Below are 14368 nucleotides of genomic sequence, written 5' to 3'. Positions count from 1 at the left end.
AACCATTGATCAGCTTTCCATCACTGAAGTTTCACCTTTTTAAAATGGAATCATATACTCTGTAGTTTGACTTCTTTCACTTAGCACAGTTCTTTTGAGTTCATTCATGTTCTCGTATTTGTTCATTGTCTTGTATTGCTGAGTAGTTATTCCATTGTTTAACCACAGTTTATCCTTTCTAGTGTCATCTTTTGGTGAGCTTGAAACTGCACATTATTTGTTTAAGGGTTTAGTTGACATCTGGTATCCAAACTACACATGAGTATGATTTTTCTTGTTTAGAAGCTCATTAAAGTCAAATAGAACCTTAGACTAAAGGACTTGAATGTAGTGGTTACATATGAATCTGGTAATGTTTCTTCAAGTGTGGCCCTTAAACCACCTGCATCAGTTTCCTGGGGTGCTTACCAAACATGCAGGTTCCTGGGCCTTCTCTCAGTCTTAGTGAGTCAGTCTGTGAGTGGAGGAGTCTGAATGCTGTAAGTGGATATCAGTACTACAGAGGATTCATCTCATCCCAGTGAGTGTCTTTCAATGTTTCCTGTTCAAGCCTCTCACCCGTGTCAGTTATTTACCACGTACGCTTCCTTCTACCGAGTCCACTGGCACAGCAGCAGATCTAGTTCTACTAGAAAGTTGGGTCTGGAAATATTTCACTGCTTCCAGCTGCTGCCTAGGAGGGCAAGGTTCCTTCCTGGCTCTCCAGTCACTAGTTGTATGACCTTGAACTTACCCCCTGTGCCTCATTATCCTCATCTGTGAAAATGGGGTGAATAATAGTACTTCAGAGTTGTTTGAGCACTGAGTTAATTATACGAGTAAAGTACTCAGAATAGTACTATTATTTAAGAGTTTGATTTTTAAAATATTGTTATTTTGAGTAGTGTTTTTATTGCCACCCTGGAAATATACATTCATTATTTGTTTTAACTCATGTTTACCAGTTTATCAGTCACCATTTTTTCTTGTAATTTAGACCTTCCTCATTGTTTCATGTCTTCCTGAAATCTATTCTTTAGAAGTTTCTTTAGAAGAAGTCTGTAAATGATAAACTAAGTTTTTGTTGATTTGAAAATACCTTTATTTGTTTTATGTATACATGTTTTCCTTCCTCCCTCCCTTCCTCCCTTGGCTGTGTTGGGTCTTTGTTGCTGCGCGGGGGCTTTCTCTAGTTGCAGTGGGTGGGCTTCTCGTTGCGGTGGCTTCTCTTTGTTGCGGACCACGGGCTCTAGGTGCACGGGCTTCAGTAGTTGTGGCGCAGGGGCTTAGTTGCTCTGAGGCATGTGAGATCTTCCCAGACCAGGGATCGAACCCGTGTCCCCTGCATTGGTAGACAGATTATTAACTGCTGCGCCACCAGGGAAGTCCCTACGTGTTTTCTTTAGCCAGTTATATAACTGAAAATGACAGTCATTGGCTCTTAGCACTTCGATGATCTTACACCACTGTTGTTTGACTTCTTTCTTTTGTGAACTCTAGTGACAGTGTAATTGTCATTTCTATGTAGAAAGTCTGGTTGTTTTTCCCACCTGTTTTTTTCTCTTTGCTTTGGAGTTCTTCAGTTTTATTGTTCTGGAGATTTCTCCTTGTCTGGAACACTTTGTGCTTTCTGAATTTGAGATGTATGTTCCTTATCAATTCTGGACAATTCTTAGCTCTTCCTTCTTCTCCCTTCACCAAGAAGCCCAAAGAGTAGACTGGTTAGATCTTCTCATTCTCTACTCCACTTCTCAACCTTTCGTCATATTTTCAGTCTCTTTGTCTTTCTGTGATACTGGGTTCGCCAGAAAGTTCACTCCGGTTTTTCCTGTTTTACAGAAGAACCCAAGCAAACTTTCTGGCCAACCCAATACATCCTAGATGATTTCTTCAGATCCATCTTCCAGTCTCTTGTTTGTTGTCTAATCGATCAATGATTTTAAGTCTCATGCTTTAATTTCCTGCTTGTGCTTTCGTTTCCTTCCTTTATTTCCATCAGTATTGTATTTACTTTATGTTCTGTATTTCATAGTACTAGCATCTGAAGTTACTTCTGCTGTTTATTATTTCTTTTGGCTTGCTCATTGGGTATTGTTTCCTTATTCATTTGGTGATTTGAAAAAAATTATTAAATCACATCTGCCCCACCCAATCTTGACTGCTTGGAATCCCAGTTAGCCCTGATTGAGGATGCATTTTCTCCCAAGAGGATTTGTTTTTACTTCTTCCAGGCACCCAGGGATGGCAGTGACCCGCCATCTTGGCTTGGGGGTTTCAGAACTAGCAAGGTATAATAATAAATTCAAATGCTAACTCTGCCCAAGGAGAAGCTTGAGATTGCAGATGAATAGGAGAGATTTCCCCTACCTCTTTAGTCGAGAGAAGTGTGGGTATCCGAAATTGGACTCACTGGTTGATCCTAGCTCTTCTTTGTCTAGTCCTGTCTCTTCCTAGAACCTGTCTTTGGATGGCAATTGTAGCTGGAATCCTAACCTTATTCTTGAGCCTGTCCCATTGGGATTGGATTTGGTGCTTGCAGAATCTCTCGTTTCTCTGGAAAATGTTTTTCTGATAGCTTCTTTAGGTATCCACCAGTCTCTGAAAACGGCCATTCCTACAAGAACAATGTTAACGTGCTTCAGCATTTTTGAAGAACGGTAGACACAATTCCTATAGTAAGGTTGGCATTAGTGCTAATTGAAACAACAGTCTTAAAAAATAAAGCCATTTATCTAATATTGAAGAATGTGTATGGCTGAAATTATAAAGTTTGAAAGAGGCAGAGTGTATTGCAGTGGACTAAGAACTCTTCAGATGACCAAAATTCTCTGCCAGCAATTGTAACTTTTGTTTTCCATCTACGGGAAACAGTTTTTAAGATGAGAACACTTCTGTTGTGTAAAGTCCATTGAAACCCTAGTTCACAAGAAAGACTTTGAGGATTGGGCTTAACTCTGTACTTGTCCAAAAAGACCTAGTTAGAACAAGTCATGTGTTACTGGGCAGTGTTTATTAAGCAGTTTGCTTACGTGTTAAATTTTTAAAATCTATGTTAGACATCTTTTTTTTTTTCCCCCAAAGATGGTTATAGCAGCAGTACAACCCATTTTGTCATATTGCCTTGTAGAAATATGTGATAATTAACAATAGAGGTCCTTCTGAAACTTTCTTAAATCTCATAACCAATCATGATTATAAAATACAGGCGTTTAGAAGCAGAGAGGTGAAGAGGTAGATTGGTGCTGACCTTTGCATTAGCACAGCTACAGATGAGCAGAAAGGGCCAGAGGTCTGACGGCGCTATCACGCATAATGTATCAGAGTGTACCTCCTTATTGCTCACAGCTGGAGCCCTGAGGAAACAAGTTCATGGTAGCCACACACCAGAAAGGTGAGAATAGGACGTGAGGATTAACCTTTATTGACTGCCTACCACGTGCACAGTTACCATACCAAGGAATTTATGTATCATCCCTTTTAAATTACCATAAACCTCTGACTTTCTTGAGAGGCTCAGGGAAGTTGTCACTGACTTGAATTCTCGTGGATTTTTAAGTGATGGAACCGGCATTCACACCTAACCCACAGGCTCTCTACCAGAAAACTGCATGCTGTTTGGAGCTGGACTTTTATCCTAGCTTTCCAGCCCTAGACAGTTCATTTTGTTGTTCTTTAGTAAACGCCAAGGGTGGGGGAGGGGTGGGGTGGTGGTGGGGTCAGAGATAGGAGCCACTTTCCCAGCATCCACTTTGTCTTATTTTTCTTTCTTGTCTTTACAAATTAATACTTAATTTCAGTTGCCGTGCGCATGGTGCCCAACTGAAAAAGTATGAGAGGAGTAGAAGGGATTTTTGAAAAGTTAATTCCTCTCCCTGACCCTCAGTCGTTGAGCGCCTTTTCCTGGAGGAGAGCCATTATTGTCAGTGTCTTGGTGCTCCCACCAGAAACAGTCTGTTAACATGAGGTGCATGCATTATATTATATCTGTAAAACAAACGGTACATGCCATACACAAATGCACTGCACCTTTGTATTTATCATTGACATATCTTCCATATTAGTACACAGAGGACAGCCTCTTTATTTTCGTGTAACAACTTTATTGAAAGATAATTCCTGTACCATAAAATTTTAAATGTGCAATTCCAAGATGTTTCAGTCTACTCACAGAATTTTGCAACCATCACCAGCCACCTAATTTTAGAACATTTTCATCACCCCCAAAATAAATTCTGTACACTTGAGTAGTTGCCTCCATTTCTTCCCACCTCCTCAGCCATAAGCGGCCACTAACCTACTTTCTCTCTATTCTGGGAATTACATATAAATGGAATCATATAATATGATCTTTAGTGACTAGCTTCTTTGATTTACCATAATGTTTTCAAGGATCATCCATGTTGTAGCATCTATCAGTACTTCCATTACTTTTTATTGTTGAGTAATATTCTATTATATTACTATTTTGTTTTATTTATCCATTCATCAATTAATGGACATTAGGTTGTTTCTGCTTTGGAGTAGTACGAATGAGGCTAAGAACATTTATGTGCAAGTTTTTATTTTTGATGTATGTTTTAGCTTCTCTTGTGTATATACCTAGGAGTGGAACTGCTGGGTCATATGGTAAGTGTTTAATCTTTTGAGAAACTGCTTCTAGTTTTTCAAAATGAGTACATCATTTTCCTTTCTTATAAACAGTCTGTGAGGGTTCTAATATTTGCATATTTTTGCCGTCACTTGTTAGTATCTGTCTTTTTTTTTTTTTTTTTAAGCGGTACGCGGGCCTCTCACCATTGTGGCCTCTCCCGTTGCGGAGCACAGGCTCCGGACGCGCAGGCTCAGCGGCCATGGCTCGCGGGCCCAGCCGCTCCGCGGCATGTGGGATCCTCCTGGACCGGGGCACGAACCCGTGTCCCCTGCATCGGCAGGCGGACTCTCAACCACTGTGCCACCAGGGAAGCCCAGTATCTGTCTTTTTGATTATTGCCATCCTAGTACGTGTGAATTTGTGGTTCATTGTGGTTTTTTTTTTTTTTTTTTTTTTGTGGTACGCGGGCCTCTCACTGTTGTGGCCTCTCCCGTTGTGGAGCACAGGCTCCGGACGTGCAGGCTCAGCGGCCATGGCTCACGGGCCCAGACGCTCTGCGGCATGTGGGATCTTCCCGGACTAGGGCACGAACCCGTGTCCCCTGCATCGGCAGGCGGACTCTCAACTACTGCGCCACCAGGGAAGCCCTCATTGTGGTTTTGATTTTTGTTTTTCGGATGGCTAATGATGAACATCTTTTCTAGGAGTTTTAAATAGTTTTAGCTCTTAACATCTGGGTCTTTGATCTACTGTGGTTAATTTTTGCGTGTAGTGTGAGTTAGGAGTCCTACTTTATTCTTTTGCATGTGGGTATTCATTTATCTCATCACCTTTTGCTTAAAAACACTGCTCTTTCCTTATTGAATGGTCTTGGCACCTTTGTTGAAAAATCATTTGATGGTAATGTGAGGGTTTATTTCTGGACTCTGGGTGCCACACTCTGTTGATTACTGTACCTTTGTAGTAAGTTTTGAAATCAAGAAGCATGAGTCTTCCAGTATTGTTCTTTCTCAATATTGGTTTGGCTATTCTGGGTCATTGCACTTCCATATGAATTTTAGGAATGGCTTATCAATTTCTGCAAAGAAGCCAACTGGTATTTTGATAGGCGTTGAATTGAATCTGTAGATCAGTTTGGGGCATATTGTCATCTTAACAGAATTAAGTCTTCAGTCCATTAACATGGGATGTGTTTCTGTTTATTTAGATCTTCTTTCATTTCTTTCAGTAATCTTTTTTAGCTTTGATAGTATATATTTTGAACTTCTTTTGTTAAATTTATTCCTATGTACAGTTGACCCTTAACACGGGTTTGAACTACTTGGGTCCACTTATATGTGGATTTTTTTTAATAGTATGTACTACAGTACTATACAGTCCACAGATAGTTGACTCTGTGTATATGGAGGAACCACATACACAGAAGGCCAGCTATTAAGTTGTACTTCGATTTTCAGCTGTGCCCCAGCCCTCTAATTGTTCAGTGTTCAACTGTATTTTATTCTTTCTTTTTCCATGGAAAGCAGAAGAATAATTTATTCTAAAAGATGGCAGAAATAAGAAATTCATCCTGAAAATATACTTTGGTATAATTCTGGTGAGACAGATTTTTCCCTCTGAACATGTTCTCCTACTGACTGCCCCACTGGAGTCTTATTGCCTTGTAACAGTTTTTAAACATTTCGCCGATTCCCATGTTGTGAGCAGGCAGGAGCCATCTTCAAATCCGCGGGTTCCAAGGAGAGAGTAACATTATTTCTCAGAAGAACAGCACTTTCTATCTCAGAAGAGTACATAAACATTTTATGGAAGCAGCATACTTTAGGTTAAATAGGTACATCATTCATCAAAGTGTAAAAAAGGTGACCAGAAAAAATACTGCATTGTAGAATAAGGCATTCAAATGCGGTGGGAACATTTAAGGCAGTAGATGGCTAAAACGGGTGAGTTAAGGAAGGTGGTCTGGGTATGGAGGTGATTTTGCATCTAGAGGGGTTCTCTTTGTGGCCTCAGTGACTGAGCACTGGCGAGCAGGTCTTCTTCCTCAAGGCCAATGATGCTTGAGGTACCAGATGGTTTCATTTTTCAACTGTGGTCCAAAGAGAGGGTTGAGTTGGGCCAGAATTGCAATCGGCCAAAAGAGATAGCAGCAAACGGAACAGGTCACCAACGTGGTGATGATAACTCCCCGGTTGGGACCCTTAGAGATGAACCGGGGCCCCAGGAAGCTGATGAAGCCACAGAACACGCTTATCAGAATGAGAGACACCGTGAGGCCGGTGTAGGCCATGGTTGCCACCGGAGCTCTGTGTTTTATTCTTTTTGATGCTATTGTGGATGGAATTTTCTTAATTTCATTTGCCTCGTTTTTTATAGAAGAGTTATGTTGTATGCATGTGCCATAATCTATCATCATGTTATTAACAAGTCTCCCATTGATGGACATTTAGACCCCAATATATTGCTATTTGCAGACATTGTCACTGTGAGTATCAGGTGAATTCCAGTAAGGAGGTGTGCTGAGCTAAAGGATATTCAAATATTGGGATCATCTGTCAAATTAAAAATGAGTATACTTTTCCTGTTTATAATTTTACAGCTAAAATTTCCAGTGGTGGGCTGTATAAAAAAATGTTCCAAACTCTTTTCAGTTAATTTTGTTTACTTATTAAAAGTAATGATATGCTAGAGGAGGTTCATGTTGCTAAAATGTTGCCTGGAGCAGCACTGTCCAGTAGAACTTCCTGTGATGATGGAAATGTTCTATTATCTGCACTGTTCAGTACCATAGTCACCAGCTGTATGTGGTTACGGCTGTTTGAGCCCTTAAAATGAGGCTAGGGTGACGGAAGGACTGAATCTTAAATTTTATTCTGTTTAATTTGGCCAGTGGCTATTGTGTCATATAATTATAGTTGCTGTTTGACTTAAATCTTGCGGAGGTGTGCAGAAGCCATGTTCAAAGTGGTACATCTTGCATTATTTCCTGAGTAGCAGGAGGCAGTTGTTCTAGTTAAGTTTCATCAACATACAGGTCTTAGTAAACAATTCTCCCCCCACCCTCCGCCCTTTTTTTTTTTTTTTTTTGAGGTAAGCGGGCCTCTCACTGTTGTGGCCTCTCCCATTGCAGAGCACAGGCTCCGGATGCGCAGGCCCAGTGGCCATGGCTTACGGGCCCAGCTGCTCCGCGGCATGTGGGATCTTCCTGGACCGGGGCACGAACCTGTGTCCCCTGCATCGGCAGGCGGGCTCTCAACCACTGCGCCACCAGGGAAGCCCCGCCCTTTTTTTTTGTAGTAGCAGTTTACCCTGTACCCAGCTGGCTTCAGATTGCCTACAACAGAGCCTTTTAGAAAGAAACACACGGGTCCTTAGTTCGCTAGTTTTTATATGTATATCTTGTCCTAATGTAAAAAGGTAGGCTTATGTGAGGTAAAACTTATATATTCTCCAAAATCTGTCCTTGAAATTTCTGAATTTATCTTGGTGATTATGCTATGGGTCACTGCTTGGAGATCGTCAACCAGGCAGGCTAGAATCTGTTGGTAGTTTGACTAACCTTGTATGTTAGCGCTTAACTAGGCCTTGCTCTTGTCTGTTTAACTCCTCAGTTCTCTTTGGCACTCTCACATGCTTGGAGAGGCATTGTTTACCAGCTGTTTAGTCATGACCTCTGATTCCGTTTGCAGCCTAAACCTTTATTTTTTACCTATAGATTCTATATACCAAGCAGTCCACTGTATTTCTACAATGCTGGACATCCCACATGCCCCTCAAACTCTGATGAGCTGAAACAGAAGTAAGCTTTCACTGTAAGCCATTCCTCCTCCTCCTGCTGTGTTCTCTCTCCAAATTAATGGTAACACTGTCTTACTATCAGAAACCTAGGAGACAGACACCCACCTCGAGCAAATGAATTACTGAGTTCTGAGTTCAGGTTTTCATCATTTCCTCCTGCGACACCTCACTAGTTTCCCTGCTTCTGTCTTTTATCCTTTCTACCCATTCTGTATACCGATTTCATATGTTTTTTGCAGAGAGCAACTCTCTGGTCCTAAAATTGTATTTCAGTGGCTCCTACACGCCTTAAGGATAGAGCGCGAATCCCTTAGAACTGTAGCTCGGTCCTCTGTCAGCTGGCTGCTGCTGGGCCTCTTCCCTGTCTCCAGCCACACTGGGCTATCTTAGGCCTCTGTGCCTCTCATCACCCTGTTCCTGGGCCTTGGCCACCCTCCTCCACCCCCTGTGCCTCGTTCTGTTCTGTCTCTAAGATCACTCCCAGCCCATGGATGTTTCTGGCTCAGCCCTCTGGCCACCACCGCCTCTGTAACAACGCTTGGAGCAGTTATGTTCCCATATTCACGTGTTGACAGGCACTTCTCTAGAGCCCTCTTGCTAGACCGTGCATCCCTCAGTGCTGGGCTCCTTTGCACCCCGGCACACGTCATGGTTGCATGGTCTTCGCCAGGGATCCCCAACCCCTGGGCCACGGACCGATACCGGTTGCTGACCTGTTAGGAACCGGGCCGCACAGCAGGAGGTGAGCGGCGGGCGAGTGAAGCCTTATCTGTATTTGCAGCTGCTCCCCATCACTCGCATTACCGCCTGAGCTCCACCTCCTGTCACTTCAGTGGTGGCATTAGATTCTCACAGGAGCACGAACCCTGCTGTGAACTGCGCATGCGAGGGATCTAGGCTGCGCGCTCCTTAGGAGAATCTGATGTCTGATGACCTGAGGTGGAGCTGACGCAGTGATGCTAGCGCTGGGGAGCGTCTGCAAACACAGATCATCGTTAGCAGCAGGGTTTGACTGCACAGAGACCGTAATAAATCAACTGCCTGCAGAGTCATATCAAGGCCCTATCAGGGAGTGGCAAGTGACAAGCTGCACCTTACAGAGTAGACTGGACATAAGCCACACACTTCAGGTGTCACTGTCTCCTGTCACCCCCAGGTGGGACCGTCTAGTTGCAGGAAAACAAGCTCAGGGCTCCCACGGATTCTGCATTATGGTGAGTTGTATAATCATGTCATTATATAGTACAATGTAACAATAGCAGAAATGAAGTGCACAATAAACGTAATGCGCTTGAATCATCCCGAAACCATCCCCCCACCCCATCCCATGGAAAAACTGTCTTCCACGAAACTGGTCCCTGGTGTCAAAAAGGCTGGGGACTGCTGTTATGTGCTATGCTGAGTATCTGTGGAATCCGTGGATGCCATTTTTACACGCTTTTGGGCTCTGGATTAAACTTTTCTGTCTGCCTTTCTCTTCTTCAGTAGTAATAACATGTACTGCCAGGCCTCACACTGTTTTATGAAATATTAATAATACAGGTGGATGAGAAGTCTATAGCTCTGTCATATATATGTTGTCAGGTGGTCAAGTAGTCAACTGGTTTGTTGTCTAAGGTGTAGTTTAGTTGGGAAGCAGGTGTGATTTACTTACATCTTCACTGACTATGTTCAGTGTTCTAGAAGACAACACAGTCTTAGTAGGACCGTGTAGTGTCTGGCTTGGAATTATGATGGTTTCTGTTAGAACTTGGGGAATAAGGTTTTGTTTTCCTTTCTTTTTAACTTGCCTGTGCCCCAAAGAGAATTGGCTGTCACATTCTTATTACCCAGCTTCTTAATTCCTCTGATCATTTCAAGTATTAAAAAAAACCCAGATTTGGTTGAGGCCAAAATCTGATAATTTAAAGTGAACTACTCTATTACTTATTGAGAACTTGGCAGCTCTATTCATTTTCTATTGCTGCACAAATTACCACACACTTAGCAGGTAAAAACAATACCTGTTTATTAGCTCACAGTTCTGTAGGTCAGAAGTTAGGGCTGCACAGGTGGCTGATTTCTCACTGGACTGAAACCAAGCTGCTGGCCAAGGCTGCGGTTCTCATTTGGGGATTGGACTCCTCTTTTAAGATGACTAGTTGTTGGCAGAACTCTTCCTTGCACTGAAGTTGTTGTTATCCTTCTAGCTATTGGCTGGGGACCACTCTCACTGCTAGAGGCCACCCGTAATTCCTTGCTCTGTGGCCCTAATGGGCAGTTCCTGACATGAATGTTTGCTTTTTTCCAGGCTAGCTCAAGCACGCCCCTGACTTTTTCTGTGACCAGCCAGAGAAAACCCTCACCTGTAAAAAGGCTCACGTGGTTAGGTTAGGCCCACCCAGTGTATCTGCCCTTTTGCCATATAACATAACATAATTACAAGAGTGATACCGTATTCACAGGGCTACCCACACTCAGAGGAACAGGGAATTACACAGGGCAAGGGTCATTGAGGCTTATTTTAGAATTCTGCCTACCATAGCAGACACTTCACATTTAGGTTTGATTTATACAAAGTTTAGAAATTCTCTTTTCATTGGAGAGCAATACATGAAATCATTGTGGCTTTTTCCTCCCTAGCTGTATGACTTTACCCAGTGCTACAGCAGCTAGCCTTTTTAGATAAGCTATTTTGAGAGAAAGTGTATACTGATTGATTCTGTCCTTAAGTAGAAATGCCAGATTGCATGTTTCTCAGGCTGACAATTACCACCAAGAGAGGAAGAGTGAGAAGGAGGGTGGGAGGAAGAGAGTGAGTTTTAGATTTAGGCTGTCGACATACGAGGAAAGAAAAAGAAACTTGACTTTATGTGAATGTCCCTAGAATACTACCTGAAGAAATTGGTTTGGGATTTCTTTTCTTCTCCATCAAATCTGAATGAGATCCTTGCTGGGTAGAGTAATCTTGGTTGCAGGTTTTTCTCCTTCATCACTTAAAATATGTCCTGCCAGTCCCTTCTGGCTTGCAGAGTTTCTGCTGAAAGGTCAGCTGTTAACCTTATGGGGATTCCCTTGTGTGTTATTTGTTGTTTTTCCCTTGCTGCTTTTAATATGTTTTCTTTGTATTTAATTTTTGACAGTTTGATTAATATGTGTCTTGGCATATTTCTCCTTGGATTTATCCTGTATGGGACTCTCTGTGCCTCCTGGACTTGACTATTTCCTTTCCCATATTAGGGACGTTTTCAACTATAATCTCCTCAAATATTTTCTCAGTCCCTTTCTTTTTCTCGTCTTCTTCGGGAACCCCTATAATTCGAATGTTGGTGTGTTTAATGTTGTCCCAGAGGTCTCTGAGACTGTCCTCAGTTCTTTTCATTCTTTTTTTTCCTTCTGCTCTGCAGTAGTTATTTCCACTATTTTATCTTCCACGTCACTTATCTGTTCTTCTGCCTCAGTTATTCTGCTATTGATCACATCTAGAGTATTTTTCATTTCACTTATTGTGTTTTTAATCATTGCTTGATTCATCTTTAGTTCTTCTAGGTCCTTGTTAACTGTTTGTTGCATTTTGTCTATTCTATTTCCAAGATTTTGGGTCATCTTTTTTTTTTTTTTTTTTTTTCTTTTTGCGGTATGCGGGCCCCTCACTCTTGTGGCCTCTCCCGTTGCGGAGCACAGGCTCCGGACGCGCAGGCCCAGCGGCCATGGCCCACGGGCCCAGCCGCTCCGCGGCATATGGGATCCTCCCAGACCGGGGCACGAACCCGTATCCCCTGCATCGGCAGGCGGACTCTCAACCACTGCGCCACCAGGGAGGCCCTTGGGTCATCTTTACTATCATTATTCTGAATTCTTTTTCATGTAGACTGCCTATTTCCTCTTCATTTGTTAGGTCTGGTGGGTTTTTATCTTGCTCCTTCTCCTGCTGTGTGTTTTTCTGTCTTCTCATTTTGCTTATCTTACTGTGTTTGGGGTCTCCTTTTTGCAGGCTGCAGGTTCGTAGTTCCCGTTGTTTTTGGTGTCTGTCCCCAGTGGCTCAGGTTGGTTTAGTGGGTTGTGTAGGCTTCCTGGTGGAGGGGACTAGTGCCTGTGTTCTGGTGGATGAGGCTGGATCTTGTCTTTCTGGTGGGCAGGTCCACGTCTGGTGGTGTGTTTTGGGATGTCTGTGGACTTTTTATGATTTTAGGCAGCCTCTCTGCTGATGGGTGGGGTTGTGTTCCTGTCTTGCTAGTTGTTTGGCATAGGGTGTCCAGCACTGTAGCTTGCTGGTCGTTGAGTGAAGCTGGGTGCTGGTGTTGAGATGGAGATCTCTGGAAGATTTTCGCCGTTTGATATTATGTGGAGCTGGGAGGTCTCTTGTGGACCAGTGTCCTGAAGTTGGCTCTCCCACCTCAGAGGCACAGCACTGACTCCTGGCTCCTCAATTTGGGATGATTTGTTGTCTATTCATGTATTCCACAGATGCAGGGTACAATCAAGTTGATTGTGGAGCTTTAATCCGCTGCTTCTGAGGCTGCTGGGAGAGATTTCCCTTTCTCTTCTTTGTTCTCACAGCTCCTGGGTCTCAGCTTTGGATTGGGCCCCGCCTCTCCGTGTAGGTCGCCGCAGGGCGTCTGTTCTTCTCTCAGACAGGACAGGGTTAAAGGAGCAGCCTCTTCGGGGACTCTGGCTCACTCAGGCCGGGGGGGAGGGAGGGGCACGGAGTGCGGGGCGAGCCTGCGGCGGCAGAGGCCGACGTGACGTTGTACCAGCCCGAGGCGCGCCGTGCGTTCTCCCAGGGAAGCTGTCCCTGTATCCCGGGACCCCGGCAGTGATGGGCTGCACAGGCTCCCCGGAAGGGGGGTGTGGATAGTGACCTGTGCTCTCACACAGGCCTCGTGGCGGCGTCAGCCGCCCAAGCCCGTCTCTGGGGTCCGCGCTTTCAGCCGCGGCTCGCGCCCATCTCTGGAGCTCCTTTAAGCAGCGCTCTTAATCCCCTCTCCTCGCGCACCAGGAAACAAAGAGGGAAGAAAAAGTCTCTTGCCTCTTCGGCAGGTCCAGACTTTTTCCCGGACTCCCTCCTGGCTAGCTGTGGCGCATTAGCCCCTTCAGGCTGTGTTCACGCCGCCAGCCCCAGTCCTCTCGCTGCGCTCCGACTGGAGCCCGAGCCTCAGCTTCCAGCGCCCCCCGCCCCGGCGGGCGAGCAGACAAGCCTCTCGGGCTGGTGAGTGCCGGTTGGCACCGATCCTCTGTGTGGGAATCTCTCCGCTTTGCCCTACCCAGGTACGTGGGGAGTTTCTTGCCTTTTGGGAGGTCTGAGGTCTTCTGCCAGCCTTCAGTAGGTGTTCTGTAGGAGTTGTTCCACGTGTAGCTGTATTTCTGGTGTATCTGTGGGGAGGAAGGTGATCTCCGCGTCTTACTCTTCGGCCATCTTCCCCGGAAGTCTCGGGATTTCTTTTCTTTATGTTTTGGTTAAAGATTAACAATTAATTTCTTAAATGGTGTCAGTTGCCATTTAAGCTGATAACAAAGGAAAGTACTTCTTTTTCTGCCAAATGTGAAGTTTACTTCTTTTTCTCTGCTGGAATGGAAAAGAAAAAGCAGCTGGAAGGAAATCAGAGAACTCCCATCTGGTTGCCATGGCAATTTAGAGCAGATGATGTACGCATTTTGCTAGGGTTGTTTAGTTTTTCCTCACTTTACTAATAGAGCAAATGTACATGAAAAATATAATATGAAGTCGATGAGCATGATAAAATAATATTAGTATTCTAATGTAATATTTAAAGAAAAAAGTATATTTTTTACCTGCATTTTTATGATAGCCCTATTTGGAGTAATGATTAGAATATTTAGTTATGTTTTATGTAGGGCAAAATAAATATAGTTCTTTGTGAAAAATATGAATGACTAGTTGGCATTTTGCTTTCTAAATTTTTTATTCCAGTCACTGAGTTGGTACATTTTCTTATGTATACATACACGTTCTTAAATTACTAGTGCCTTATAGAAACTTCAGATGATTAGATGGACTCT

At 43.6% G+C, this 14368-nt stretch overlaps 2 protein-coding genes across 11 annotated transcripts in view; one reads left to right on the top strand and one right to left on the bottom strand.

Annotated features, from left to right (window-relative positions):
* The window catches only part of SRPK2 (SRSF protein kinase 2), a 236111-nt gene that overhangs the window by 139975 nt on the left and 81768 nt on the right, over positions 1 to 14368 (top strand). The gene's annotated exons all lie outside the window — the stretch shown is intronic.
* On the bottom strand, positions 6422 to 6860 carry LOC308622896 (V-type proton ATPase subunit e 1-like; the record flags this gene model as incomplete). Its single annotated transcript, XM_081244618.1, has 1 exon — positions 6422 to 6860. The coding sequence occupies one exon, from the start codon at positions 6858 to 6860 to the stop codon at positions 6615 to 6617; it is 246 nt and encodes an 81-aa protein (XP_081100744.1). The 3' UTR covers positions 6422 to 6614.

The sequence above is a fragment of the Mesoplodon bidens genome (assembly GCF_964165515.1).
Source record: "Mesoplodon bidens genome assembly, chromosome: 9".
Taxonomy (NCBI): domain Eukaryota; kingdom Metazoa; phylum Chordata; class Mammalia; order Artiodactyla; family Ziphiidae; genus Mesoplodon; species Mesoplodon bidens.
This window is presented reverse-complemented; position numbering and strand designations above follow the sequence as displayed.